Source organism: Columba livia, chromosome 4, assembly GCF_036013475.1.
Source record: "Columba livia isolate bColLiv1 breed racing homer chromosome 4, bColLiv1.pat.W.v2, whole genome shotgun sequence".
Classification (NCBI taxonomy): domain Eukaryota; kingdom Metazoa; phylum Chordata; class Aves; order Columbiformes; family Columbidae; genus Columba; species Columba livia.
Genome location: NC_088605.1, coordinates 46,013,415 through 46,040,242, shown reverse-complemented (window position 1 = coordinate 46,040,242; position 26,828 = coordinate 46,013,415). Strand labels below are relative to the sequence as shown.

Below are 26,828 nucleotides of genomic sequence, written 5' to 3'. Positions count from 1 at the left end.
AAGGATTTCCTGAGCCAGAAGCAATGTCTTCCTATTAAGACCCCTGGGCAGACTTTTCTTCCTCAAACTTTTATTGGAACTTTTTAAACTTTGCATACAAACATATGCATATATCCTGCATATTTGTCTTGCTATATATACATTAGTTTAGAGGACACTACATAACATTGATAAGCAAAATGATTATTAGACCAGCTCCTTAATAGGGGGCCAAATGGTTACATAAGCAAAATGAATCCAATTAAAAGCCCATTTTTCTCACAACCACAGTCTTCTGAATCACTTATTGTTCAGGCTGAAGTTTTCCATGCCTAAAGAGAAGGTTTTTTTCTTATCCCCTTCAAGTCGAAGCAAAATCTCTGCAACCATTTTTAGGTTATGGGAGAATGATTCTAACCAAACTTTTTCCAGAAGAACTACAGCAAAAACAGATGAAATTAGAAACCTGGCCATGACTGAGTAATCAATGAAAATTAGTGCTCCTGCATGCTTTGAAAGGAATTGGTTTAATTTAGCAAAGTCGTGGCTTTTCAAAAACAGTGTGTTGCATACTCATGACTATGATGTTGTCTACAGGTGGACAAACTGCAGGGGTCAATGACTGCACATAATGATTTCAAAGAGATCCCTATGTTGCTACAGAACCTGCCACTCACTGAAGACCCCATGTAGAAGAACAATTCTCTTTTATGGGTATGGTGTTAAAAAATATAATCCAGGGCTTGCTTTCACAAGACCTGAGTTAATCCCTTGAAATTCCTTCAGCCTCCATCAGGTGTGAGAGGGCCCTGTTCATGCTCAGACTGTGGGAACAGGGTAGCAGAGGTAAAAGAGAAGGAATCAATAAACCAGCTATCTTTTCTAAGAGCAGTACCGAGTCTGACAGAATCGGCTTCTCACTCATTCCTCCTGGGAAGGAAATCCTTGCAGCAGCTCAGCTTTGTGGGGGAAGGCAGTGGTCCCTTAGCAGGGAGGGACACCCCTGAGATACAAATGGTGGTGACTGGGACCCCATAAGATAGGTCCTACCTCAGATCTCTGATTTCTCGGATGAATGATTTAACTCCTCTGCAGCCAGGGAATAGGATGAGTCCTGGGTGAATGGAGGCAACTGGACATTCCTGCTGTTTTCTGTGTGCTCTGCGGGACACTGACAGTGGCTAGGTCATCTTCTGAGTGTGACCAGTTTCTTTAGGGAGTCAACAAAGCAGCTAATTGTTTAGTGGCACATCTCCAGAGGTACCCATTGCCTCTGTAAGGAATTCACTGATGGAGGCAAGGCAAGAACCTTGGTAGGGCCAAACAATTAGAAAATTGATAGGATAGTGACCAAGTTAGGATATTTGAACTACCCCCTGTGCTTTTTGGAGTGAAGATTTCGTTTAGTGGTGGCCACATATGATTAAAGTTTGTTTGTGCTTGAATCAGTATAAGAAAATGTGGAAGACAACATCCAGCAAAGCAACAAAAAAAATCCCAGCTCCAGCTTCACCCAAGGATGTTTTTTAAGAGTTCTCCTGAAATATCTCCTTATACCTAGGCACCACTCATTTGCACATCTTTGTTTACTTTACATGAATAAATGGTTCCCACAACGCCTTAAAAAGTTTCACTTCTGGAATTAACCTTCAAAGAAATTCTTATGAAGCAATATCCGCCATGTCAATTTATAGCTCTTTAAAATAAGAGTACTCTTCTGGGATTAATTTCCTTGGACAACTAATTAGAAGAGCAACCCTTTTTTGACAGAATGTATAAATGTAAGAATAAAGCAAGATAACACCATTCTGACTCATCTGAATATTGCTGTTGTGCTTTTTTTCCTATTTTTAAAGCCTTCATAGCATTTGGATGATGCATGACAGATTACTACCTTGAATTTACGCACCACCAGGAAACACTATTATCCAGCAGGCAATACTGAAACAGAACACTAGAAGTTATTTATATGATTTAAACTTACTGTACATTCTTTTTTTTCTTTCCTCAAGAGCTCATCTGTTCTTCTAGTTTATTATATTTATCTGTTTTGTCCTTCATCAAAGCATACAATGCCAAGTTCTGAACCGTTTGAGAAAATGAAGGGCACAAAAAAGGTTGGTCAGCTAGTATCCCACAGAAGATTATGCAAGAACATCATGCTAGAATCACTTTTAACACTGAAAATACTATAATGGATGACCTGGGGCAGGGTTAGTTATGAAGAAAAGAAAAATTCTTAAATTCTGTAAAATCTTAGGTTATGACTGCTTTACAAACTTGAACCCTTCTGCAAAGGTGCAGCTAAAACTGAATAAAACCTGTTAACATAAAACCAAAGATAAATAATCCATGACACCTCCAATTTATTTCAAAATGCAGAATTACTTTCAATTAATTTTGGCTATATTCCAGACTAAAGTACAATAAGCATCTGGTACAAAACAAGCAACAACAACAAAAAAAAATGTTGAATTAATCAACCTCTAATTACCAGTATAGGAAGGACTGGAATACTCTGAAACATCACAACATAGGCAAGCTACACCCAAGTCAGACCCAAGAAAAGAGTCAGCTTTGAAATCCTTTGGCAACATAATACAGTTGTTTCTGTTAGAAACCCTAAATTACCTTTTCTTTTCTGGGCTCCCAATCCCACTAGTTGAGTTCTTCATTTTTGTCACTTGCCGTAGAAAGACTTTGATCATGTGCTAAATGTTTTTTACAGTAAGTGGGTAGGACTGCAAGTTGCAAGATACAGAATAAGGAATTTATCCTCAAGAGTCTCTCTCATTTTGGTGGGTTGCCTTTGATCCTGTAAAGACCGGATTACAACTTTAAAGTCCATCCTAGCAGTGGGTGGATCACCTCAGGAACCGACCAGAGAACAAAGCACATTCCAAAGACAGAAACTGCATGACCTGGCTTAAAACTCTGAGCTGCAATTCAGGGACTTGACCAAAAAAAGAAACCTGACACTTGAGCCAAGCCGTCTGACAACCACAGAATTTGGGAGAGCGTTCAGCTTGCTTCCTTTTTAATCTGTTTGCCCAGCCTCCAGCTTTGTCCTTCAAGATCACCAGGTTTGTTCTTCAGCAGCCACTGTCAAATAAAGAGTTATTCCTTGAATCGTATTCTGTTTTGCCTAAACTTTGTGCAAATAACAGGAACCATTTAACATTTATGGGAATGTAACAGAGAAAATAATCTGGCCCTCCATTCCTTAGGGCAGCTCAAATACTGAGGATGCTTTTAAAAGTGTTGACATACTTAAAAACTGAGGAGTCGGAAGACAAAAGAAGTGAGAGAAGCATTCAAAATGTCTACAATAAAAGAAAGAGAAGGAAATAAGTTAAATATGCATTTTTCCTTCAGTGAAAGCCAGCAGGGAATTCTTGAAATTCTTTGAGCTACATTGAACTACATCTTCTAGATCTGAAACTGCACAAGGATTTAAGCACAAGCTTCCAAAGGCATTTCCACCTCTGGCAATTTCTGCTCCCACAGGCAGGCTATGTCTTTTCTTCTTCTTCCTCTATATCTTCTACAGTGTCCTCACTGAAGTTGTTTCTGACTTGTAAATTTGGTTTCTGAGTAGTGAGTTTTGTGATAATCGTTAAGTGATTGATAGGATTATTATGGAGGGAAGCATGAAATTAATGAATTTTTATGTTGCGAGCACTCTTCACATATCTAAGAAAATCACCCTGTGTGAGAATTACTGCTAAAGCCCCAGGGAAGGATTGGATTCAACTGTGTTATTCCCAGATGGCTAAATTACGGTTTGATACTTACAGATATTGAAAAGAGGGAAACCTTCTGGATGATGCCAAGAAGGAGAAAATACGTCAGGGGGAAGAAAAAGACTGGGACTTCTCTCTCCTGTGCCCTACCACAGAAACGGGCCCTGGAATGAAGGTCACTTAAGGAAGGGAACTGCATGCGCTGTGCTTGTATTGATGCACTCAGACCAAGAGGAGCATCCATAGGAAAAAAACCAACCAATTAATCCACCAAGAATCCATTTAAACAACAACGAAACCTCTTGAGAAATTTCCTGGGAAGGAAATACTACTGTTATATTTAGGGTGTTTCCTCCTAAATTGCCACAGAAAACCATCCAGATTTCAGGCACTAGTACATAACATCCTGTGATTGATCCAGCCCTTGAGGCACAGATGACAATTTGCAAACTTTCAGCAGCCAGGAATCCAGCTCAGAATCCAGCTGGGAGTTTCATTTGCACAGAGGACTCAGACCCCATTCCCTGCAAGCAGGGTGCCACTTTCCCCAAGTGGACTCCTCTCCCCACAAATAAACCGTGAATTTCCCCTTTGGAATTGCCCTGCTCTGAAGACATTAATAAGCTTAATGACCCTCTTATGTCACAAATAAGAGATATAATTAATTCAATAAAAAAGCCAGGAAGCTCTTCCTTCCTCACTGTCAATGTTAAAAAAAAAGAACAGGTCTGTGACTGATCATGAGATACTCCCCTTTAAATAGTGTGTCAGAAGTTCTGTAAATCTTTTTTAGAGGTTTCTAAATGCATTATTTATAAGTTCCTTCCCTCTCCCAGGATTCTTTATAGTTGGAACTGTAGCATTAATAAAGCTTGGCTTTATGGGCAGAGACAGAAACAGAAACAATAAAACTTTAAAACTTACTAAAATATTTTACAAATAAGATGCTGTAAAATATCAGGCATCTACAGAGCACAATGTGGTGTGAAATTCTCTAAAGACCTTATTGTTGCTTCTTGGAGATGACCTGAATAACTCAGTCACAGCATCTTCAGTCAGAAATAGTGCATTTTCCAAATACACGCTGTGGAACTTTTTCAGACCACATTCTGAAAATGTTACAATCTTTGTATATATTCCCTATACATAACTTTCTTACTTCCCCATCCCTAAAATGGAGTGAGATGATTCAGTAATGCAACATTTAATAGAAAAATATGCTTTCAGTCATCTGACCACAGTTCCCCAATTTGAGTCCAATTCCCAAAACAATTTTTAGCAGGAAGAGATATTGTAGGGGGGAAACAGAGGTGGGGAAATAGAAAAGGAAAAAGAGGTAAATTTGTGAAATTGGAACCTTAAATAAAATGTGTCTGCCTCTGAATATTCATGCATTATTTATTAAATTTGATAATCTCAACTGCATTTCAACATACCTTGATTAAAATTCAAACAAAATATTTTTAAATATTTGAATCCCTGGGCAAATTTTTAAACAACTCTGTTGATCCAAAATTCACATCAAGAAATGGCAGTTCTGGATAGCCTAATGGATTAAACAGAGCTCTGTGAGTTATGGTGCCTTTAAGAGTACTGAAGCCTGTGCCAATACTCACAATCCTGGACACCACCATCGCAGTACATTCTCTTCTGTATTTGCATTCATGTTTTATACAACTATTTCAAACTCTGGTATTTCTTTTCTCTGTGCAAATCAAGGCAAATTCTGCCTTCATATACACCTGTGTGAAGCACCATTAATTCAAAAGTGTTCAATACATCTTTCTGGTTTGTCCTACTGAAAAAACGTGAGGAACCTCCAACATTATTTAGGGACGAGATGCACTATCCAGTTCATTAGTAAGTGAAGGGAATGGTAATGTTACTAAAGCCAGAGAACACATACGAGGATGAATACAGCTGAATTAATAGCTGGGGTATTTTGCATTAAAGAATCAAATAAGAATTGGTTGTAAACACTCCAGGTCTACAAATATTTAACTGCAATAATTTTTGGTATTTCAAGATACTGAAAAAGTAAGATCTGATGAGAGCCACAAAAAATATTCAAGGACTAGAGAAAATTACTCATATGGTGGGACAGTAGAAAAGGTCAATATTTTCAATAGGTTAAAAAAAAAAAAAAACCCACACAAAAACAAACAAACAAACACCACAAAACAAAACAAAAAAAACCCCAAACCACAACATTAAAATAGATTTGGTTACAATGAGAAATCATATCAGAAATTCAGGTGCTCCTTAATCTAGAGCAGAACATTGTATTATAAGAATATCAATAGCTGGAAGGTGAAGTTTGATTAAATTCGTATATGAAATTAATCCAAATTCCCTCTTATAAACTGACCAAACTTTGTTCAAATCAGGCTTGTTTCTGTCATTGTCTCTATTGGAAAATATTTAACAATCCAGAAAAATCTATCTGTGAAAAACAACCCAGAAAAATCTGTCTCTACCAGCGACCTTGCTCCACCTCTGTTCTTCCCTTTTTAAAGGTCACCCTTTGCTCCCGCTCTACTAACGCTCTCCGCACCAGACCTATCCATCTGACAATCTACTCTGCAATAAAGATATAACATTGTCACTCTAGAATTAACTCTTACTTGGCACTGTGTGAAATGCTTTTTTGAAACTGAAATACCTGAATTCCATTGAATTAGTCTATTGAGTTATCGCCTCAAAGACTGCAAGGTTAGGGCACATGAGCTGCCCTGACACCCCTGCACAACACTATCACATCTGTGTGCCATGAAACTGATTCTAGTCCAACAGAGGTCACCATTCGAGGGTTGTGTAACTCAAACTACTTTCCCCCTCTTTGCTAGGGAAACCCCAAAATGATTTTCTAGTGGCATTCTCTCATCCCTTCCCTGATGAATTATTTAAATGCCATGCCACACCATGCTGTTGGGCATGTTAACTCCACACACACTCTCTCAAATTCTTAGGACAAGGACTATTACTTCCCCTCTGTTTGAGCTCATTAATATCTTTGAGGTATATTTTCACTTTATGCATGGTCTCTTTTCCTTCCCTGCCCTTAACTATTAGCTTTGTTCTGTCATTCATCCCATGGTCAACATCCTCACTAGCTTTACTGCAAATTAAGGTTAAAAATGCTTTCACTTGAGCCAGGAGATTTTTTTTCAGGGGTCCTACTTATTTTCTTGCTTTTTATGAGCAACGAACCCTTGGGAGTTTGCTGTAATTTTTTAAAATCTATTCACTGACTTCTTGCAATCCTTACACTTTGTACCGTTTAAAACACAAACAGTCTCCACTCGACAGTCCACGCCCTGTTTTCTTTGCCCTGAATAATCTTTGCTATCCAGACAGTTCCACATAACATTTACATCTTTGGTTTGATACAATTCTAAACTTCCTCAGTGTTCAGACTGCTGGGTCCCAGTGTCTTCACCACTCTATTTAGGAACGTTTGCTCTTTGAAGTCAGTAATCCAATAATTTAGCTTGCATGACACAGTAGGGAATATGATCAAAGCTATTTCGGGTAGTGTAGCTATGTCAGTGTGATGTTCCACTTGAACTAATATACTTTGAATGAGTTAGCTGGAGCTAACCATGTGGCAGTACAGTTTCAGATATTCAAATCAGCCCATTCAGAACTAATTTGGTTGTCTTTGCTGGCTAGATACGGTTGTGTAGACATAATTCTTAGTTACAGACCTATTTCTTCCATTTATCTGAACAAGTTTGTTGGTTTTTTTTTTTTTTTTTTAATTAAACAAAACTAACTTTTGATAGCAGATATAAGCTTGTTTTCTACAGTCAAGTCTTCCATAGTGTATTAATTACTTATCAAATAAAAATTAATATAGATCACCTTTTGTCATTTACTGTGTGAATACGTTTTAGCTCTATATGGTCCTAGCATGATTGGTAATACCTGTTCACCAGCCACGCATGTATTAACACAGAGAAACATCCCAGCAGTATAATTATAGAAAATCCTATGTGTCCATATACACCTGTGTCTAAGTCAACCTTAGAGATTACATGAGGCTCTCTAATCAACCAAAACCAGAAAGATCTCTTTGGCTGCCTTCTCCTAGAGTGACAAGAATTCAAAACAGCTTTATTTTTGCTGTCCCTTCCCACTTCTTTACAGCCTACCACATCAGTAATGTACGGTGCTATCGCATCACCTTTTGCCTTCAGTTCTGCTCTCCCTGGACAGCACAGATTTTTTTTTTTTTATACTCATGTTGCAATTGTAATTATTATACTTGAGTTTACATCGTGCATGAGCAGCTGAAGTTTCACCATGCTGCAGAGTATCTTTTTAAGAAACACACAGGAACCTCAGTTGTCCCTGTCTAACCTCATTCAATATCATACATGACCTTTCACCACCCACTGCATTATCTACCTGATCACTATTCTTGGTGGTAACACTTCTTTCTTACCATAACAGAGTGACAGAATAACTTAGGTCAGAAAGGACCTCTTGAAGTCTAGAATTCTACCTCCTGCTCAGAGCAGTGAGAGCTTCAAATTTATTTCAGTTTGATCAGGGCCTCATTCAGCTTTGCAGACCTCCAAATCTCTTGTACATTTCCCTTGTGACTGTGACTCCTTTCTCCCTTATCTCCTCCCCACTCACCTGATTGTTCTCTTCCATGTAATAGAACCAGGCTTGAGAAATTGTGTCCTTCATGACCTTCTATGCACTGTCATCCCCTATCCTTTTCTCCTTCTTGACAGACCAGCAGAACTCTGTTGAAGGTCATCTAGGCTGCAAGTCTTGAAGCCTCAACCTCTCATGACTATCCTTGACAGACTCCAGCAGACAGTTTATTTTGTTGTAAAACAGAAGGTGAGCAAAGGAAGCTTTTTTGTTTTTCACAGGTTATTTCTCACTGTCAGGTTTTTAACATGTAATTCTGTCCCTGGCAGGCAGCACAACACTGTCTCCTGGACCAGCTGAGCTGGCAGGTACTCAGTTCCTCTTAACAGCGAGTCCTTACTAACAGAGATCTGCTCCATGTCTGTATGTATCTTTGCTCTTCCTTTCAACTGCAGTTTATTCCATCTTCTCTTCTGTGTCAGACTTTCACATGTCACTCTCTTTGGTCATTGCTGAGACTCACAACAGCTTAGGAGATACATGCAGTAGAAAAATGTACACATGTTTTAGAAGCATGTAATTAGCAGTCACAGAAAACACCTTAGAATCATAGAATTATTTTGGTTGGAAAAGACCTTTAAAATCATCAAGTCCAACGATTAACCTAGCACTGCCAAGTCCACCTGTAACCTATGTCCCTAAGAACCTCATCTACGTGTCTTTGAAACACCTCCAGATTATTCATAATTACTTTCTCTCTTAAAAAGAATACCCCCAAATCTATACTTCTTATTATTTATTTGAGGCTTTTTTTTTAATTAGGCAACTCCGTGGGTGTTGGGTTTGGTTGTGTTCTACCAGTCCCCACTATTGCCACAAAGCATCACTGATTCTGCCATAAGATGGTTAGAAAACAAAAGAGCTGTAACAAAGCACTAGCAGCTCTACAAAGGACTAGCAGCTCTACATTCCCCAAAGCACTAGCTAGCAGTCTTAACTAGCACAAGATCTTCCTAAGCAGTTAATGTCTCAAGTAGGCAGATGAACTGGATGTGCCTTTTACTCAGTCTCATGTTTTAAAATTCAATTATCAAGATGTCCTCTTTGCTTCATCATTTCATTTTACACTACTTGCAGTAATCAAATTTCCTTGTTGCTCTTTGTTTCTACGGTATAAACATCAGTACTTAACTCAATATAAGTCACAGAATACGTCATTAAACTGGTTTACATCCAGAAACTGTTGGTAAGAGGAGGCTTGTGTTACTAAACCGTCATTTAGATCTAATTATAATGATGGAACATGCCACATTCCTTTAATAGGAAACACTCACATTTTGGCTTCACACCTTAACTGATTAGGGATCAGAATCCACAATTTTCAGCTATTAAAACTAAGTTACGAGAAACATATGAGGGATAGAAATGGTGGACACCAGAACATTTCATCAAGATACGGAAAAATCTGGAGGAAAAGTGGGCGGGTTCAAACATATAATTGATCAAGCCCAGTGTATGACAATCTGCAACAATGTTACATGCAGTTTTCTGCAATTCTGCTGCCAAAGAACAGAGTAGGCAGCTGAAACTTACCCATCTCTACCCAGTGCATGTGTGATCAACCAATGCCACAAGATGCTCCATTAGTGTGACAGGTGCCAAAATTCAAAGTAAAAAAGCTATATGACTGCAGAGTTCAGCTTAAAATTGAAATAACACATGCACCTCACAAAGAATCCCACAAAAACCCACAAAATCCCAACTATCCACCCCTCCCCACCAAACCCCAACAAGCCACTCAACAAGCTCCAAAACCTTCCTGGCTACCTTAATGTTAAGAGTTATCTGGATCATTTTGAAGACTAATTCTACCCAGCACTCGACCTCAGGTGAAGTGCTTACAAGACAAAGACAAGTAAAGAAATCCTTATCTGAAAGCACGATTATTCTGTACATTCAGTAAAAGCAGTAGCAAATTCAGCAGCAGGCTGTAGTTTACATAAAAGTAGGATGAGGAAACACTAAGTGACCTTCCCCTTACAGACCTTCTCAGCCTTCCCTAAAAGTCTCTCCAAAATAAGCACATAAAGCAAGGCTTGCATCAATCACCATGAAGTGCAGAGGAGCCTCCCTTCCAAATCCTCCCCCACCCCACCCCATGCTGGGTCTACTCTCTTTTCCAGTCTCTTGATTTCCCTTCTTTTAATGCTCCTTCCTGCTGGTTTACAGCCCCGCACACCAGGGAGCCAGCACTTTGCTGCCAGGGACTCTTGTTACAGTATCAGGGAGGCACACATGTTGTCCATTTCTTCCAGGTGCGTTTTTTATTCAAGTCCCACTGAAATCAGTGGAAGAAGTCTTGGGGTGTTGGATCAGAACCCAGTATTTTCAAACCCTTTGAAACTAAACGTACCCTACAGTTTGTTAAAAGGGAGATGCTGGAAATGAGTCTACACCCAGCTAGATGGGGCTTGAGACAGGAATTTCTGAGGTCAATACAAGCAAGCTTGACTTGCTACTCATTTCTTTTGGTTTTGGTACCAGTTACACCATTTTAGAAACTCTCCTGAATTTCCCGTTTGAAGATTTTCAATGAAATGCACAAATAACAGCAAGGTATTTCTCCAGGTTGGACTAGTCAGTGGGCACCATCTAACGCCATCCATTCTCAAATGTCACCTGTATATAACAGCTACTGTTGGCTGAGCAGCTGGCACAATCAACAGCTCAGCTCTCATTTTCTGAGAGCTTTTCATAGTCAGTTAACATGCAGTTTTAGGGAAGGTGACCAAGATTGTTTTAAATACTCTAAGCTTCAAAGAAAGTGTTAAACTTAGTGGACAGGGTGACTTTTAAGTGTAGTCTGTAGTGCAGCAACCCCTTGATTTGAACAGAATATTGAAGAGATTCAAGTTCTCTAACTGCAATGAGATTTTCAACTGATGTTTTGAATCCCATGGTGGATCACTTCAGTCCTTTACCATGACATCTGCATTTCCATGCATATGGTTTGGCACCTAATGCTTCGTCTGGCACAGGACTTGTTTGGATCAGTCAAACATTTATACAGTAATGAGGCAGCAACTTTGATTTTTGTGACTATCATCTGCTAAAGGATTTGGTATTTTTTACATAGCTCAAGTAATTCATATGTGTCAAGAAACAGAACCATTTCACACTTCCAGCCTACCCTTACGCCCCTATGTATTCCTTACAGATGCTCTTCTATTAAGTTTTATACATTTTAGAAGAAAAGCATCTGTATTTTATGAGGAATAGCCCTAGCAGCAATATAGAGTCCAAGTCTAAACCAGAAACTTTTAGATCTTCAGTTTTCCTTTCAATAAGGCCCCTTTTCTTTTTCTTAGGCGTCCATGTTTTTTCCAATGTTTTTAAAATGTTGTATTTATGGTGGAATTTTCAAAGCCACCAAGAGAATTTGGATGCCAGACTGCAGCTCTTTTTAATGAAATCTGAACATCCAAATCCATACACGTATTGAATACACGTTAGACTTTGTATACGTGCTATAGAACAGCTAGCAGAGCTAGCAGCTATGCAACACCCAAAAGTATACTCAACTTGATTCTGCAACACTTTAGTTATTCCAACCAGATCATCTATAGGGAACTAAGCCACATATTGCTCTATGGTTGGTTCTGCTGTGCCAGATACTATGAGCAAGAACCTGCAAAGCCATTTCACTTGCAAAGGAAGTCAAATTCTAAATATAAATCTCCCACCACAGTATATTCAATTGCGAAGTCACAACTGCCTCCTATTCCAATTATCATTTTTACAGGATTTTAGGGAACACCACCTCAGCCAACCATTGTCAGTTCCCTCCTCGCAAGGATCCCCCTGTGCCCTCACCCTAAGTGGGCTGGTTTTCAAGGAGCAATGTAGTCAGTAAGCACCGGGAGGAGGTCTAATCCCAATGGCCCTGCAGACTTACTTACACAATACTTACAATGGCCAATTGGATTGCCAATTGGCCTTTGACTCCATGAGCTGCAGAAGTATAAAGCCACATGAGCACAATCAGCAGTCTGGTGTTAGCTAATATTCTAGTTACATTTTTTGTCAGTTCAGCATTTTTGGCTTATAGGTCTCCAAAAGAGAGAAAAGCTTTGTCAGGAAGCTACATGTTAGTTTTAAAAAACAAGTGACATACAGTGCAGAGAACTGATGGCAACCAAATATAAGTGATAGTAGGAACTGGCAGTGCAATGGACTTAGCAACAAGGGTTCATTTTTATCAGAACTATTTTTATCTAAAACTGCTTTAGAAACAAGTCCTGTCTTCAGCTGAAGATAAAACACAAACTAAACATGGACTTCCATAGGTAACTAGTGGTTTTAGTATCATTTTAGGAAAAAGGTATATATATTTTTATAATCCGCACATGATGGATTCTCTAAAAAATAAGGTTTTTCCTCTTTGCGCAGGAATCTGCTCGAACATCAATTTAATGATAACTACTGGTAGATGGAATTTTGATATCCATTTGGTAGTGATTTACACTAGTGTTTTCAATGCTGCCAACGAGCAAATCCAGAAGGCAGGCAGCCAAAATTCCAGAAGAGACAACTGTCTTTTATTTTATAGCTTATGCCTTTTGAGCTTAATATGAGTTTCCACTAACAAGTTCTGTACCTCCTCCAAAGTGCTAAAACTGGTGTGCAGAATTGCCGAGTAACACAGCCTCTTTGAGGCAAGCTAATATTAAACTCATGGTAAAGTATAGAAGCTATACTGTTTTACTTAGGGATAAAAACAGTAAGCTTAAAAGAACTATACACCATTTATTGCAGATGCTTGTATCAAGAGTTGCATTTTTAAGCTTGACTATATACAAACCAACAATATGTCAGCTAATTGTTGTTTCCCATTTGATACAGAATGAACAAATACAAAAGAGACAAGGAAAAGATTGCTTTAACGCTTAAGAAGAGCACGAAGTATGCATTGGTTATCTCATGCACTTGATAAACAGGATGCAAGCCGTACTTAATCCTTTCAGAAAGGCATTGGAAACAAGCTGCATTTGAAGGAGCAAAAAAGGGCAGAAATGGATCCAGGGTTTGCTTGCTTTTCAAGCAGAACTATAGGAAGAGGGTGCACATTAGCATGGTGAGGTCAAAACTTATTCTTCCACTGATCACCTGTTCCAAACATGACCCCATCAGGATAGCATGTGCTCATGGCTCCTCAGAGCAATAGCTGCCACTTGACCATGACCACCTGAAACAAAAATTACATTAGCTAAAATGTCAACTATACAAAAAAGGTAGTTCTGCATGCCAGGTGTGCCTCCTGAATCTATAACTGAACAGAACTGAATACTACAAAGAACACCTCACATTCTATTAGAAATTACTTTACAAGTCAAGACATGTAAGTCAAAAAAATCAAACAGGCTGTAGATAGCATAATGTTAACAGGTGGAAAACAATCCCTTCCATTTTGATGAATGTTAGCCTTCTATAATAGAAAAAGTGTGTAAAGGTAAGTTTTAAAACATACATTATTTGAGCAATGAATTTATACATGTTGATACCACGGCGTCACATTATAGTTGCTTTTTAGGTGCAAAATTTCTCACTGAAACGCCATTCAAAAATTGATGTTGGCCATTCAGCTGCAAAAATAACTATAGAATCACGAAGCCAGAGCAAGTTACTTTGAAAGGTTGTGAATTAATCTTGACATTTCGAAAACCATGTATGCAGTCTGTATCAAAATGCAAAATCAGACTCTGCCTTCCTCGGATACATGGCCAAAAAGTTTATCACACAGCCCTGAGATGGCAAATCTAATAGCTCAATTCATTCTGAAATTATGGCCTTAAACTAATATTCCATGTTCAGATATGAACTAGGAATGATTCCTCTCCTTTGCTTTCATCTTCCTTTTTGTCTGACTATAAAACTTATATCTCAGTCTCCTTTTCCAGTAACATTTGCCTGCCCCAGTGTTTTCCTAAGCTACATCTCATTTCACACTCCATGGCAGTATGAAGAACAAATGCCAGCTCTAAAAGAATCACTCTCACATAGCAGCATGGGTACCTGTTGTATGTTAGTACAATGCAGGTGTAGCCTTAGCAACAGGATCTTATTCGAAGACAGTTTATGAGTCCAGAGGTTGCAACCAGAGAGGATCTTGACATGTGTGACCAGGAAAATGACAAAAGCTGCTACACATGATGCTGTTCCCACAAGACCACTTGGTCTAACAGCACTGTATGCTTTTCCTCCACCTGTTATGACCTGTACAATAAAAAACTCTGTACACATCCAATTTGTAACAGATTCCCAGGCACCAATTAGTCCCCTCCCTATACACCAGTTCTAATACACGTGATGCAAAAGAACAAAAGACTTGTAAACATACACTGAAGAGAAAACAGAGTTACTCTACATGTCTTTCCTGTGTATTTTATTGATCTGATACAATATACAAGCATACACAGCAGTATAGGGGTGTGTATGCATCTGGATATACATACATGCACAAAATGCCATATGTATGATACATACAACAAACAAGGCCAGATTATCTGCTCTTGCAAGAGATATTCCCAGCACAGGACCAAAGACCAGGGTGGAGACACACAAACCCTTCAGACCTGCAACACCGGCCATCCCTACTGCTGCCTGGGCATGAGGCCAGCTTCTGTAACAGGACAGAAAGACAACAGGTGTTTATTTTAGCTCTAGTAATAGAGAAGATCATTGCTTTTATCTTACCACTGGTTATTCAGTTTTCCGAGTGACCTTATGAGTCATCCATTACTATTCAGATAATCAAGAGTCGCTGGCTTTACACCAGGAGATAAATGAAAGGTGCACAGAAACTGCCAACTGGGATTCCACAGCATGAAGATAGCTAACGAAGCCCATCAAGGAGCCATTGCAGATGATGAAACTGCACCAGGCCTAAATGGCCATTGGGATCCATGGGCTAAGATGTGGGAAGCCTGGGCAGACACTTGAGAAAGAGCTGGATAGAAATCCTTGCTTTATTCTTTGCCCAGCCCAATTCTGCAGTACTTGCATATCCCTCTAGTATCCTCTTCTAATAACAACCACAATCGTGGTCAGAACCCACCAGCATGCTAATAAAGTTTTTCCACAGTAAAGAATTACTACCATTAATTTGTTATTGACATATTTATGAGGAAAAAATACCCAGTAAAATCTTTCAAGTTGGTTATCAGGCATCTGGCTGTGTGATTTACACAGGAAACCACAGTTGTTGGGAGCTGAAAGAGGAGAAGCCTCATGGCCTTGTAGTGTATTCTGGGAAGAACAAAATGGATAGTTAGCACATTTGTGGCTGGTTTATATTTTAACTTTTTCAGCTCACGGCAACAGAAAGAATACTGGTGATACATCTCTGACAGGCACATTTCGCTTGTTAACAATAACAAACTGTATTTTAAGCCATCTTTTTTCCATAAACTACTGTCAGTTAATAACCTACACCTGAATTTCTTCTTCTGTTACAAGTTCATTGCTTGGATCAATAAGACACATCTCTATCATTCTCCCATCAGACATTACTGGAGAAGCAGTAGGTGTTTGCATGGTAAGTAAAGAGAGAGAGGGAGAAAAACTAGGGGTCATGGTTGGTGGGGGGTATCCAGGATTATGGATAAGGGGAGAATGAGGGTATTTTTTAAATGCTTGCCCTGATATTACATTTGGTATTCGTGGTGGCACTGTCCTTATGCCAGGCTGAGCTACTGATGTTATCAAGGGAGGAGAGAAAACAAGAGATTTCTTCTCTGTAGGGAAGCTGTGAATATGTATATTTTCATCTCTTAGTTTTGCAATATCATTAAACACTGAAGCAAGAGGTTGAAATCGGGGTTCCCAGCTGAGCACACAGTCCCAGTTATAACAAACTCTGATAGTCTCATCAGAGATGCCAAGAGTTGCAAGTGAATCATATCCAGAGTCCTGCTTATCTGACATCAAGACATATTCTCTTGTGAGGTCTGTCATTATGTCTTTCTCTTTTACTCTGATTTTCTTAAGTGTTTGAGACAACATTTTGTTATGTGCGTAGGCTGTCTCACAGGCTTCTTCTCTACCTTCTTCTTTAATGGCCTGCTCATTTTCCTTGCTTTGCACTGTAGCCATGGCATCTGCTTCTCCAGACAGACAGAAGAGCTGATCAGACTCTCTTGGGATTCCTGAATCTGGCATCCATGAGCCACACTCACTCAGCACCAAGCTGGCACTCTTTCTGCAAAGATGCTCATTGATCCTTTTGATTTCCTCATCCTCTGTAGTTTCTCCTTCAGCAGAACCATGGCTACTGGAGTCTGAATGCCTGCAGAGGACACCAGCATCCTTCCCTTCTCTGATTCCTGCTAAGCTCAGCCATTCTGCTACAATGCCCATGGGAAGCATACTGCTCTCAGTACTTTGGATTTTCTGGAAGTCCTTATCTTTGCTGGCGGAATTCACATCACTACCTGAGGAAGATACTGCTTCTCTTTTCACACAAGAGTTCATCAGATCTTTCCGCTTGTGCCTCAGAATAAGTGCAAGAAGGCTGACCACAAGCAGCAGGAACACCATCAAGGAGACTGAACTGCTAACCATCAGGCTGTACACTGACACCATGGGATAACTCTCAGGAGAACTGGAAACATTTACCAAAACTCTGCATACTGTGAACTTTGACTCAATTTTGGGGCTATGAGCTCTTACCAACAATTCCAGGGTGTCATCATTCCTTTTGCTGCCATTTTTTTTTCCATGAACAGTCTGAGTTAAATAAATACTACCAGTGGTTTGATTCACATAAAAGAATGGAGAAGTTTTTAGCAGAGAGTAATGAACAACTCCGTCTACTCCACCATCGCTGTCTGATGCTGTGACTCTGCCAAGCAACTGGCCTGCTTCATTCTTCTCAGGGAGATTAAAGAGATATTGATCTTGTGTAAACACTGGGTCAAATTCATCTCTCCCTTCAATATCTACCTGAACTGTAAGGGTGGCCACTGAGTCACCTTTGTCTTTTGCCTGTATTATGAGACAGTAGCTATTCTGACTTTCATAGTCAAACATTTGCTTTGTATGAATATCTCCTGTCAAAGGATCAATGAAAAACATGTCGTGGTCTCTAGGAGCTTCACGATGAGCCAAACATGAAGACTGGATGGAGTAGGTTATGTGGCCATAGGAGCCTTTATCAAAGTCCAGTGCATTAACAGTGCACACAAAAGAAAAGGTAGGTATATTTTCACTCACAACGCAGCTCAGGTTGGGAAACAAAAATAGTGGGGCATAATCATTGTCATCTAAGATGGTAACAAGAACAAGTGAAAAAGCCATGTTTTCTACATCAGCTCCTCCATCTGTAGCTTGGATAATCAAAGAGAATTTCACGGTATCCTCATAATCCAGCTTTTTCATCAAATCCACTGATCCCGTTTTCCCATCCAAGCGAAAATGTCCCCTGTCATTTCCAGAAATGATAGCATAAGTGATCTCTGCATTAGTGCCTGCATCACAATCAGTTGCTGAAACTTCAGTGATGTGACTACCTACAGGAATGCTTTCTTTGACATGAATATGGTATTCTGGGCTGCTAAATACTGGAGGATTATCATCAACATCCAGCACAGTTATGAGCACAGTAGCAGTTGAATTTAAGGAGGGTGTTCCACGATCAGAAGCAAGAAGGACCAAACGGTGAGAAGCAGCCACTTCCCTGTCGAGAACACTGCTCAAAACAAGACTGCCAACAAGTTTGTAGGATGTTTCTGACTCCATAACACTTGCTTCCACAGAGAACAAATTCTCAGCATTACCATCAATAATAGAGTATTCAACATATGTGTTTTCATGTGTCCAGTCATAATCGATGGCTGAAAATGTGAGAATACTCTCTCCAATGGAGGCATCCTCACTCACGCTGAGATTGTACAGCTCCCTGGTGAACTGAGGGGCGTAGTTATTTGCATCTTCTACGTGCACCTCTACAGAGGCAACTGCACTCAGAGCGGGACTGCCACCATCCGTGGCTTCTATCAGGACCTGGATAACGGAAATCCTTTCCAGGTGAGTTACTGGTCCCACAGTGAACACTGAACCTGAAAATAAAACAGAATTAATAAAACCCCACACTCACTAAGACAAGTAAATGTGATTCCAAAAGCTGAATCTAATCAGTCATATTTGAAAATGATTCAAATGTAATGTCTGCATACCCCAAAGTAACTCTAAGAAACCACAGCTAATGCTGCAAAGTCTACCCACAATGATGCAGTATCAAATACAGAGACTGCATTCAGGTGAGCAAGAACTTCTCTTTCTCATAGCACGCTGAACATACCAACTGCAGAAAACAAAAGGCAAAATAAAGCTAAGGGAATTTAGGCTCCTTATTAAAGGTGCTACGCTGTGCAAGTTCATTACTGAAGGTTGTTAGTTCTCATGTTTTGCTTGTGCCCTGATTTTGGCTGGAATAGAGTTAGTTCTTTTTCCTAGTAGCTGTGTTCTGGATTTAGAGTGAGAAGACGGTTGATAATACACTGATGTTTTGGTTGTTGCCAAACAATGTTTATATCAAGTCAAGGACTTTTCAGGCAGAAGGCTGTAGGTGCACAAGAAGCTGTAGGGAGCACAGTTAGGACAGCTGACCCAGGCTGGCCAAAGAGGTGTTCTATACCATACGATGTCACGCTCAGTAAATAAACTGGTGCTGGTCAGGGGGCAAATACTGCTGCTTGGGAATCGACTGGCTATTGGTGTCGTGGGCAGTGAGCAACTGCATTGTGCAATACTTGTTCTGTACAGACTATTGTTTTTATTATGTTATCTTACTTTGATGTTCTATTAATCTGTTCTTATAATGGGATTTTTTCCTTCCCCTCCTTTCAATTCTCTGCCCTGTCCCACTTGTGGGGTGTGAGTGAGCAGCTGTGCGGTCCTAGTTGCCAGCTGGGGTTAAAGTAGAACAGCTTGCAATCCAGTAACAGCATTATAGGCATGTTTGCTATTTGGACAGGTTTGCCAGTAAGTTATATAAACACGTTTCATTCAGATTGCTTATCTAAACATGGGAGATGGACCAGATGATTTTTAAAGGTCCCTTCCAGCCAAACTATTCTGACTCTTATTTTAATAAGCCATCTACTTCTATTTCACTCTTCACAGTGTATAGCTAAGCACCACAGAGACAACACTGCATGACAATTTTCTGACCACAGTTGAAATCAACCATTAATCAAAGATAAAGACAGGTTGGTGAATACAGAGTAACAAATGGGTAAAACAGAAAACAGCTTTAACTGGAAGAGACACTAGTATTTTCAGTGTTTGTAGTTGCCATCACCCAAACAACACCGCGTTCAAAAATTCACCTCATATAAACACCTGGCAACAGCAAATAAATCATAGGAACTTGCTCACTGAACAACAGTTGCATATAATTTTTGCAGTATCTAGTAATCTCTGAGGCCGATATTAGCAAAAATTGTATGTACACATGCATACAGAGTGACACACACACAGTTTTCAATCTCACAGAGTGCTGGAACATTAGGCCAGAAAACTTTAAATGGTACATCTCCTAACTAAGAAAATTATGAACTTTGGAAAGAGTGTTCTCAATTTGGAAAACTTTTAAATTCCATTTAGGATTATAGGATAATGTAAGCTCCCTAAATAAGCAACCTTACAGACATACTGCCCATGCTGTAGAGAAGCTCCACTACGATAGGTTCAACTTATACTAAAAAATAATAAGTATAAACTTCAATTTAATGAAATCTAACACGAGCTGAAATGTTATGAAACAATGCAAACCATACAGCAACTTTTCTACTAAATCATGCTAGAGAAATAGCACATATAGGATGTTGTGACTACCTGCCTTGTGCGTGGTTCAAGAACAAACTGGGAACTCCAGTTTTTGATGCTTTCAGTTCTCCAGTGATAATGACAGATTTAGCCAAAACATACAGTGGACTTTAGTCACCAAAGATTTCCAGAATTCAAGTGATCACTGTCAACAGGTGAGGAAGTGCAATATGACACTTGAATTTACACTGAAAAAGCTGAAATAAACAACAAGGCTTACGGACTCACCATTCTTGTGATCAACAGCAAATCCCTCAGAGGGAGAGAGGATTTTGTAGGAAACCATTCCATTATGCTCAGAATCCCTATCCACAGCAGAAACGGTCAGAACAGTGGAATCCATAGAAATGAGCTCTGGCAAGCTCACCTAACATATAAACCATATAAACCAAAATTACAGGTTGGAAAGAGCTTAATAAAAATTTTTAACATAAAAAAATACCATGCCTTCATTTATTATAATTGGGGAAAAAAAAAAAAAAAAAGGAAAAAAAAAACAACCAAAACAAACAACAACAACAAAAAAACCCACAACAAACACAGTTCCAAGCTTTGGAAAAAGTTTCACCTAGTCATTTTTTTCTGGGACAAAACCATAAAGAGTTGAGCTACTGAAAATGATGCATACAATACAGCTGAAATCCAGAGTAAACTTTGTACTGTAGTAAAACCCATCTAGTTCTACATCTAGTGGTAGTTCATTATGACAATGAGTTCAGTGAATCACTGAATCTCTTTTTTCAATGGTATACTAATGGAAGGAATACCTACAATGGACTGCAACTAAAATTGGCTTTTCTCCTTGCTTTCAGAAACACCTTGATTTTCATACACGGAATACAGTCTGCAGTCCCCATCTGGAATATATGATTGAATATTAAAAAAACCCTAACACATGTATGTTAAAAATTCCAGTAGTAGATCACTTAATCATCACTGGATTATTCCTAGAATTTAGTTTTTCAAATGCTCCCTGTTTTCTTCATATAATCTAGGAAACCATGAAAGTCATTTCCCTTCTTAAGAGCTTCCATTATTTGAACTCCAGATACAGTATTTCTGTGACCAAAGTTTCCTTCCACCTTATAAATCCAATTTCAAATGAACAGTATGATACAGCAGCTACCTTTGTCATAACTTTAAGTGTTAGTTTAAATCACTTTAACAGAAGGATTATATGTATATAATAGCCATATATATAGATATGAAAATATATATGAAAAGTATGAACATGAAAACATATGAAAGGATAATAAGAGGGTAAAAACTACAGGATGATGAATAGGGAATTACACATATCATCAACTGAAAAGACGCAGTGTATCTTACTGTCCAGGGAACACATCAAAACATCAGGATTGTGGAAAGAGAAGCTCAGCTGTTTACATCAGCAGTCAATAGAGCTACGCTGTTTTGCATCAGTTAATAATCCTGCCTGTAATGTCTGCTCTGATCTGCAAAAAAAATTCCTAGCACTTGCACAAGTAAGTACTGGCCTAAACTGTTGTTCAAAATCAGATACATATGACAGTTGAGGAAATCTTAAGATGAGGTCTAAAAATCATTTGAGCATTAATAGTGGCTTTTTTTATCCTCTTCAGAATTTAGATTTAGGAGTTTAAGTGAGCAATTTACACAAATGCTTACAACTCAGGCACCTGAAAGTTTCATGGGTGCCTACAGTCTGTCTTGTAGTTTTCCAAGTGACTAAACTGCTGCACCTGCACACTCTCAGAAGCTGAAATTTCTTTATTAAACCAAATGTTTAGACTTATTTCTTGACTCAACCTGTCTGAGATCTAGAAATGAAGCATTATTAAATATAAGCCTTCTGTGGTGACTCATATTTTTGGCTCTGAGCATATCCACCACACACACAAAAGCATCCAGTCAAGCAAACAGCCCAGTTCACAGCATCGCAGAATGGCTGAAGCTGGCAGGCACCTCTGGAGATTGTCTTGACCAGCCCTTGCTCAGACCAGGATCACCTAGAGCAGGGTGAGTTTTGAACATCTTCAGGGCTGGAAACTCCACCACCTCTCTGGGCAACTTGCCCCAGTGCTCAGTCATGGTTAGAGTTTTTTGAAAAAAGGTTTTCCTGATGTTTAAATAGAATTTCATGTATTCCAGTTTGTGCCCACTGCCTCTTGCCCTGTCACTGGACACCACAGAGGAGAGTCTGGCTCTGTCTTCTTTACTCCCTCCACCAGTATTTATACACATTGGTAAGATCTCCCCTGAGCCTTCTATTCTCCAGGCTGAACTATGCATGCTCCAGGCTCTCTCGTGCCTCAGCCCAAGTCCTAAGGAAACAACTCCTCTGGGCAGCCTCACCTTTCCTGTGGCAGCCTTATTGCAACCTAACTTCACCTTGAGCTCCAGGGTTTATTGCTCTCTGAACCCTAACCCTAACACCAAGCCATTTCATGTGCTGAGCCTTACCCCAAGCCCCACAGCCTTAGGGCTGATGAAGCCAGGGAAAACTTTTTTAGTTGCCTACCCTTGAGAGCCTTGTATGACATATGCTCCAGTTGCTTTAACCAACTTAGTGGTCCATGGTTATCTACAGTAGCAAAACTAGCTTTGTTTTAAAACATTATCAGACAACTTGACTTCAACAGTCTAGCAGTTCAGATGCTTGTCCAGAAGTCTAAAAGCTACAGTCTATATCCTCCTCAATCTAGTAGAGGATGTTGTGGAGGCCAAAACTTGTATCTCCCACTCCCTAGATGAGTGCCATTGCTACAAGGCATGGTGACACATTATGAACTATATGCGTATAACCTACCACGGGGGCATTTGCTACACACCTCTGTGGAGCTGTGTGACTGAAAATGAAGAAATTCATGCCATACTAATGGGTCCAGAATAAATGTACCAATTTGTTTACTATTGTCTCAGAAGAAGGAACTTCCAAATACTGCACCCTGCTCTCCAAACCTTGTTTGGATTATATCCAGTAACTCCTAATGATGAATGCATGGTGTATAGAGTGCAGCTATCATTCACACCACTTTCCTTCTGAAATCAGAAACAACAAACATGAAACCTGAACATTCTCTCAGTCTTTTTAGTAGAACTCCTGGGAAGGGGCTGGGGTTTCCCAGAAGAGCCCTGCTCTGTTTCTGCTCAGCAATAGTTTGCAGAGACCTTCCTTCTCAGTGCTCAAATGCATTTTTAAGACAAAGATAAACAAGCACTCCTACTATTTATCAGCATACATGGAAAGACATCATGTTTGTTGTCCATTTGCCATGTTCCCACCTGATACAAATCCTGAGTAAACACTGGTGGATTATCATTGATGTCCACAACATGGATAGTGAGTTCTGCTTCTGTTTGATGTAAAGAATCTGAAACTATGATTCTCAGCTTATACGCAGCAGTTTCTTCAAAATCTAACGGTTCCACCACTGTGACTACACCAGTGTGCTGATCAATGGCAAATTTCATTCCAGGGCTATTTTCATAAATAAAACCAAACTGTAGTGCTGGCCTGGAGTCCGCATCACTTGCTGACACCTGAGTCACTACAAACCCAGGTATGGCATCTGTAACAATAATTGTCAAAATAAGTCATAGCTAAAAGATGATGTTACAATTTCTGAGGACTTTGCCAATTTTGTAATATTGAATAATAAATGTATGTAATGTTTCAGTATTAGCTTTTGCTGTATTTTGACTTTGTATTTAAGAACAAGAGCAATATCCAGAAATGCTACGGAAAGAGTAGTGGATTTCTTCAAATGCATCTGCTTTATCACAATTTTAATTCAGGTTTTCTTTAGACTTTCCCAGATTCAATGTAGCCATAACTGTTTCTTCACCAGTAACAGGAACTTCCATAGTTTTTCACATGCATTTAGGTGACATGAATTTATTGAAAGTGTCAAACCTCCACACGAATATTTAACTGAGGCATCAGAGTCCCCTGGTCTTTGTGGAGCCAGTGACTGCAATTCTGAAGCTTTTCCAAAGGAGGAGAAGGCCACTAGAGAGAGACAAGACAACCAACCAGATGTACATGGCACAAAAATCTTTAGAGCTCAAGGTATAGTCATATGAGACTGAGAAACTGGATACAGACAGCTTTTGCCACGTGTCAAATTGACAGTACCAGGGATTGCAAACGAACCTATCAGTGACCATCTAATAAAGTCTGGAGCTAACAGAAACTAAACTATTTGCACGCCTGGGGCATTAAGCCTCAGACATGTGGGGTAAAGTCCTAAAGCAAATATTCTCAAACAGAATACAAAAACGTAAATAAGTAGGCAGTAGTTTACAGCTGCTGTGCATCTATGACTCCCGTACTTGACATACCAGTGGAAGCTAAATTTAGGAAAGGCTAAAAAAAATATCACTAGAAACACAGCCTTGATATCTTTTGTTAATAGGAGTACTGGAATTTAAGCACCTAAATTTTTATAAATGTTCAGCTGTATATCTTAATGCATCACATATATGATGCCTGTATTTGAAAATGCTGGGCTTAAGATTCAAGGTATTCAAACCTTGAGCTTATGTCACATAATATACCAGATGTACACTGGGTTGAGAACTGAGGTGGTCCTGGGTCCTCCTCTTCATGATCAACTGGATCAAGCTACAGAGCATTTTAAAGCTTCATTCAAATTTACAGAAATTCATTCTTTCATCACAATGAAGCTCAAGATGTCTCATTTCTAGCAATGCTGGTTTTAACACCAACTATATTTATTGGAGAAGAGCAGAAATTGAAGACATTTGAAGAATATGACAATGCAGTCCAAAACGAACAGATTATAGATGGATTTCTATAGAGTTTGTTTTCCTTTTTCTGAATTGCTCATGGTTTTGCTCCAAACTATTCTTAAACACAATGTCTGAACATCATTATTAATACTTCTGAGAACAAAAGCACATCACAATTTACTTTGATATTTCAGTATTAATTCAATCCACTATCCTTTCTACTAGAGTCTCTTTGATTACACAAATCACCAAAAGCAATATTGCTGTTTGACAAATCCTAGTCTTAACAAAACTTAGCTGTAATATCACACTTACTTTCTGGGACATCCACTTCACCTAGTGGATGGACAACTGGAGCATTGTCATTAACATCTAACACTTGTATCTTCACAATACTTGTAGCAGAAAGTCTGGGGTTTCCTTTATCAGCAGCTTGTACAATCAACCTGCAATTAAAGAAGCAGTAACTGTCACTATTAGTCAAAAATCACAGAGTTATCCACCAATGTTGTAAGCAGGGGAAAAATTACAAACAAAAAATATTAGCCCTCTTGCTCCTCATTGCAACTCTTAAATTCCATCTTACTTTCTGTAAAGTTGACTTGAGTGCTTTTTTTGTGTCTTGCAGGAAAAATGTGCAGAAGATTCTAGGTCACAACAAAATCACACAAAGTATTCATCTGTATTCAGTCAGCTGATCGGAGCCAGCCCAGCGAGAGCCGGAGCTGGCGGGGTTCAGCCAACCACGAGGTTCAGCCAAGATTAGGAAGCTCAGAGGGAAACGTACAGGGACAGCGTGATTCCCGACGGGTCCCGATCCCCGCAGCCCCGGCAGCCATTGGGAGAGAGCAGCTGACGTGGCGGGGAGCATTCCCACGGTGACGGTGACCGCACCCCCTCCCCTTGCCTTGAAAAAGCCTTTGGGAGGGCAGCCACCAGTCGCTGCCCACCAGGTGCAGGGAGGAGCAACCAGCTTGTGTAGCGGGTGAGTCCCACCCACACTGTGCTGCAGCAGCGGGGGTGGTAGCTTGTGCAGCAGGGTGCAGAGAGCACTTGTCGCTTGTCAGTCCCTCTAATTTATTGCCAGCATCCCAGACTGCTGACGACCATGGTCACCTCCAGAAGGAGAGCTTGTCTGAAACAGACTGTGGCAACGCAGACTGAGTTTCTGTCCCGAACGGTGGCTGTTCAGGTCTCTGGCTGCAGGGAGTGCCAGAGCCTGCTGCTGCCGGGGGAGGGAGGCCAGCACTCCACCTGTGTGAGGTGTGAGAAGCTGCAAGACCTGCTCAACATGGTTGTGAAACTTAAGGAGGAGGCTGAGACGCTGAGGACCATCAAGGAGTGTGAAAGGGAGATCGCCTGGTGGAGTAACACCCAGACGTGCCAGTCGGAAAGGCCCCGGGGATGTACCCCCCCAAAAGGAGATGGACCTCCTGCCCTCTCGGACAGAGGCGAAAGTCCTGAGACGGCCCCACCCTTGTTGCTGTCGGGCAGAGGTAATGGACCTAAAAGACGATGAGGGTTGGAAGCGTATTCCGGTTCGGCATCACGGGCAGCCCCCCTCCCTGCCTGCTTTGTCTCCCCAGGTGCCCCTCCGTAATAGGTTTGAGGCCCTGGATCTTGAAGAAGAGGTAGGTGAGGAGGTGGTGCCAAGCCTGCCTACAAGATCACATAGGAAGACACGGTTGACTTCACAACTTAAGACTGCCTCTGATAAGAAAGCAAGAAGGGTGATTGTAATAGGAAATTCCCTTCTGAAAGGAACAGAGGGCCCAATATGCAGAGTTGACCCTCATCTTAGGGAAGTTTGTAGTCTACCTGGAGCCCGGATCAAGGATATCGCTAGAGAGCTCCCCAAACTGGTGCACCCCACAGACT

The 26,828-nt window shown here is 40.0% G+C and overlaps 1 protein-coding gene across 1 annotated transcript in view; it reads right to left on the bottom strand.

Moving 5' to 3' along the window:
• Window positions 1–14,757: 14,757 nt before the first annotated feature.
• Window positions 14,758–26,828, bottom strand: part of DCHS2 (dachsous cadherin-related 2) — a 121,479-nt gene continuing 109,408 nt past the window's right edge. The window contains exons 17-20 of the mRNA XM_065061488.1: window positions 25,266–25,396; window positions 23,481–23,767; window positions 20,445–20,583; window positions 14,758–18,445 (exon numbers count right to left, since the gene is read on the bottom strand). Of these exons, the coding sequence (XP_064917560.1) occupies window positions 15,816–18,445; window positions 20,445–20,583; window positions 23,481–23,767; window positions 25,266–25,396 (3,187 nt within the window). The 3' untranslated portion in view covers window positions 14,758–15,815. The remainder of the gene's footprint in view (window positions 18,446–20,444; window positions 20,584–23,480; window positions 23,768–25,265; window positions 25,397–26,828) is intronic.